The sequence below is a fragment of the Amblyomma americanum genome, chromosome 10, assembly GCF_052857255.1.
Source record: "Amblyomma americanum isolate KBUSLIRL-KWMA chromosome 10, ASM5285725v1, whole genome shotgun sequence".
Classification (NCBI taxonomy): Eukaryota; Metazoa; Arthropoda; class Arachnida; order Ixodida; family Ixodidae; genus Amblyomma; species Amblyomma americanum.
Genome location: NC_135506.1, coordinates 142062622 through 142067203, shown reverse-complemented (window position 1 = coordinate 142067203; position 4582 = coordinate 142062622). Strand labels below are relative to the sequence as shown.

The following is a 4582-nucleotide window of genomic DNA, read 5'->3' as shown; positions in this document are numbered from 1 at the left end:
CGAGATGCGGCGCAGTGAGCACACTACCCAATATTCTAGCTCACTGTAGCTGTGGTATTTCTAGGGACCCTAGCTGAGGTGGTCTCGAGGAAGTTCCATGCAAACTCCCATAGGCGGGGTGCCAGCTTTCCCTCTAGTTAATAGTAAGAAACTCTATGATGACAGGTACGACTGAAGATGAAAACCAAGATATTTATATCTTTTGATAAGTTATACACTACTGTTATCTAGAAACTATCTGGTGGATATTCGGGTACTGCGTGAATGACGAATTCAGCTTTAGTGAGATTCAGAGACATTAAAGGTGGCTTCACACGACGGATCGCTTCACGGACCAATCGGTCACGTGATGTCTGACGCGCGGTCCGCCCGTCCGCGGCGAGCATTCACACGACAGGAGGAAGTAGCAGACGACAGCACGGACGATCCATTTAGATACCCTCAGTCCCAGAGCCCTGCGCTCCGGCGAAAACGCGCGCGCGCGCGCGAACGCGCGGTCTCGAGAGTAGCTCCCAACATGGACAATGAGCGGAAGCGTCGTTTGGCCGCTTTGGCTGTCATTCTTGACGTAACAAGAGATGATGAAGAGACTGGTTGGATTGCGAATTCCAAGAGCTGGGTGAAGCCATGACTGACGAAAAAATCGCTAGGCGTTCAAAACACATCAGGAGCTGCTGGCTCTGACCCAGTAGAATACAAGCGTCTGCTTCGGCTGAGCAGCGATCAGCTGTATCAGCTCTTGGCCCGTGTACAGCCAACAATCGAGCGCCAGGATACAGAGCTGCGGGTTGCAGTGCCAGCAAAGACGCGACTTCAAGTTACCCTCCGTTTCCTGGCATCAGGTGAGCGGTATCGCCTGCCGTACGTGAGCAGACGGTAGCCTTAATGTTTCAAAATTTATTAGCTTATAGTTCCGTATCGTGCACAGGCGCTACAAAGCGCAAGCGATGAATAAGAAAGAAAGACTTGATAGAAAACAATAATTCAGCGTCAGATTAACCAAGACAAGGAACGACTTCCAGGAGCGGCGTTAGTATAATGCATGCAACCAGCTTACATGCTTCTCATTAGAGTGGGTCAAATCACCGAGTTTAATTATAGGTATGTCTATTATTTACAATAATGCGAAGCGTCCACAGCTCATTATTATTAGAGATGATTTTAAATAAAAAGGCTGATCGTAGCTAGTATATATTGTTCATTAAATTAAAAAGGGGGATTGGAGACGTGAAAGACGAGAGTTGAATTGCGTCTCCTGATAGCATTGCGTACAGGCACACTTTCTCTTAATAGTGTTTAAAATTATGTTCGTTTGCTGTTTGAACAACTAAACTTGTTTTTCCTTCACTTTATAGCTTGTGGTCGTATTGCAGTGGTGTGCTGGGTTTTGGTGACACTGCATGTGACTTAATCAATGCTTGCTTTGCTTTTCAGGAGAGTCTCAGTTTTCCCTCAGCCACCAGTTCCGGCTAGGTTATTCCACAGTAAATGGAATTTTACTCGAGGCCTGTTTGGCCATATACCAGGAGTTAAAGAACGACTACCTGAAATCACCGAAAACTGAAGAGCAGTGGAAGAGAATCATTGAAGGCTTCAGCGAAAAATGGCAGTTTCCAAATTGTTGTGGTGCCATGGACGGAAAACATGTCTGCATCATAAAGACCAAAAAATCTGGATCTCTTTACTTTAATTACAAAAAAAAACATTTAGCACCATTGTATTTGCTCTTGCGGATGTGAACTATATATTCATTTACTTAGATGTAGGTGCTCCAGACTCACAAGGGGATGGGGGGTTATGGCAAACAACCTCTTTGCGGAAAGCGATTGAGAAGACAGCGGGACTGCCAACGACAATAGAAATGGAGCACTCCCCCATACTGAACATGCCTTCAGTCATCGTTGGTGTTGACGCTTTCCCGCTTTCGGTGCCCATGATGAAGCCATACGACGGGCACTACTTGCCGTTAGAGAAGAGAATCTTCAACTACAGGTCAGCAGGCACAGGCATCCTCTGAAGTTACTTTGCAGAGGAGCACATTAGCTCTTGCTCTATGCATGATGTCAGCAGAACTGCTGTTATCACCCTCAAGAGAGCCTCTGTAGTCGATGTGACTACTTGTGTTGTTTGTTTGCATGCTATCTTAATGTTGCAGCTATAGTAGGATACAACTTAAAGAACAGCAGTTGCTAACACTGGGCCACGGTGTGCGGTGTACTATATTACTCCGCTGTCCAATCGCAATAGTAAACGGAATCAACTTTTCAATGTTTGACTATATTAAACAATCCAGGTATCGAAATTCTAGCCCTTATAATTTTTCCTTGTGATTAGTTTTTGTTTAGGTAACAGGAAAAGCTTCAACAGCGGTCTACTTTTTTGTCGTGGAGGAAATCTGTGCGCCAGTCATGACTGTGGGCGGAGCTTCACTGCAGACTTAAGTTGTATCCGACTATAGCTCCATTATTTGCAACTAGCTGCCCACTCATTGAAACATGAATATTACCAATATGCAGAATATTTATTAATTTCAAAAAATTGCACACTGCGAGCACATAACTCGTTTAAAAGCTGTAAAATAGGTTGCATCAGAACTTAGTCCACAACCATGCAATAAATATGAGTACAAAGTGAATATTAAAATAATGTGCATTGAGCATTATAAGTATAATGTAAATAGTTTTGCAGTTCTTGAGTATTAAAGAATAGTTTTATAACAATAGGCACCTTGCCCTAACACGGTCACTACCAGAAACTTTTCATGCCGTAGCACTTATCACGGGCATAGCATATCTAGCACTTGCTATGTAAAACAAGATACAAGTAGAACTAAAAATTAAATTAATTTGTACACCTTAGCCTAACTTGGGACCGCAAAATTAAGGCATTGCTTATTATGTACGCATAAAAACAAAGCTACCAGTTCACATTGGCACATTACAACTAGATCACATTACAACCCTCGGTGATATGAACTCACGGGGTCCAACAATTTCTCTTAATAATGTAGAGTTAGCCGCTGTTTTCTTACTACCTATTTTCTTACCGTGTGTTTGGATTATATGAAATAAAAATTGCTCTCGTTGCATAGACGAGTGTACTGTGCAATATCACTTCCCATTAAAGTGAGTCGCTTTGGGATGTTAAACACCATAAAACCTAACAATGTGGAGTTAGTGCGAGCCTTTCTAATACCCTTCATCTGATGGGACCAAAGTGTGAGTTCAAATTAAGTGAATTAGGTTTAATCAGTGTGCAAACCTGAATTTGTGACAGTTATTTGATTATGTCACTTTGGTTCCTCTGGTATCATATTAAAGCAAACTAAAAAAGATTACTTAGATCTCGCCAAAACACAATTGCCGCCCACACTTGATTAGGCATTGCACTTTGGTTCCTCTAGTATCACATTAAAGGGGTTGTGAAAAGAAAATGAAGCCGCCCGGTTGTAATTTACATTGATTCAATACATATTGTACATGCCGATTCCGAAATATTTCAGCGCAATATTGAGTCCGCATTTAATAAAGCCCGTTGGAAATCGTTGCCTTTTTGCGCTCGTGAAACGACATTGCGGCCCCGGCGGCTGACAGAAGTACTACCCAACTACGTCACATTAAGACGCTTAGAAACTGATATATCTTTCAGTTTCGTTTACCCCAAAATAATAGATTAGTATGAAAGTTAGAAAGCGAAAAAAAGTGTGACAATTATTTGCACACGGAACTTTACTCGGCAAAGAACAGCACGTGATCCTAGATCAGTCATTGACCTGGGATCAGTTTCGGTTTTGGTTACGCTTCTCCGTCCTCCGTGGGGTCTTTCGTTTACATGAACTCGATAGTGGGTGGTTCTGTCAGGGCATCGAGTTGAGCAAGGCCGGCCAAACTCGACGACTCTCCGTTTACATGCGCTCAATACGAGTGAGTCAACTCTCGTGGCGCGCCCTGCGAGGTGCGACTACACGAGTTGTCAACCGGCTCCCGCTTCTGTTCTCACCTGCAAAACAAATGTTTTCGGAAACCAAAGCGTGAATGATTGTGTATTTTGCGGAGGCGGTTGCTTGTCAACGCACCCTTCGGGTGGAGTGGTAGGGTCGAGTTCAGTCCGACACGACTCGCGGCGTTTTCACGATCCCAATAGCCGGTTAGTGACCAAACAACTCAATCCAACCCAGGCCTCCGGCTGCACGCTACAGTAGCTCGCTGCTCTTTGTGTCGTGGCAGTTCCATCCAGGCTGTGGTTTTCAGCGTGTTATCCGCGTTTCAGTGCACGCCATGCCAACTGTGTGCCTTGTGAGACAGTGCCGCACGACTTACCAGAATGGAAGCAATGTTAGATTTCACAAGTTGCCCGGAGACCCGCAGCGAAGAGCCCTGTGGCTTCGAGCCATTAATCGCGATATGGGCAGTCAGACCGGGTACGTGTGCTCCGAGCACTTTCTACCGGGCGACTACGAAACGAACCTGGATGTCCTTCGAAGCCTCGGTATGGATTTGAAGAATGCTCGCATCAAGCGAGACGCCGTACCGACGCAAATCCTCTCGCCCGGCGCACCGCCAAAAAAGCGGAGAAGGTCCGA

The 4582-nt window shown here is 44.8% G+C and overlaps 1 protein-coding gene across 1 annotated transcript; it reads left to right on the top strand.

The window, feature by feature from the left end:
* Positions 1-517: 517 nt before the first annotated feature.
* On the top strand, positions 518-2017 carry LOC144108743 (uncharacterized). Its single transcript, XM_077641908.1, has 4 exons — positions 518-593; positions 669-842; positions 1435-1626; positions 1761-2017. The coding sequence occupies exons 1-4, from the start codon at positions 518-520 to the stop codon at positions 2015-2017; spliced, it is 699 nt and encodes a 232-aa protein (XP_077498034.1).
* The last annotated feature ends 2565 nt before the right edge of the window (positions 2018-4582 follow it).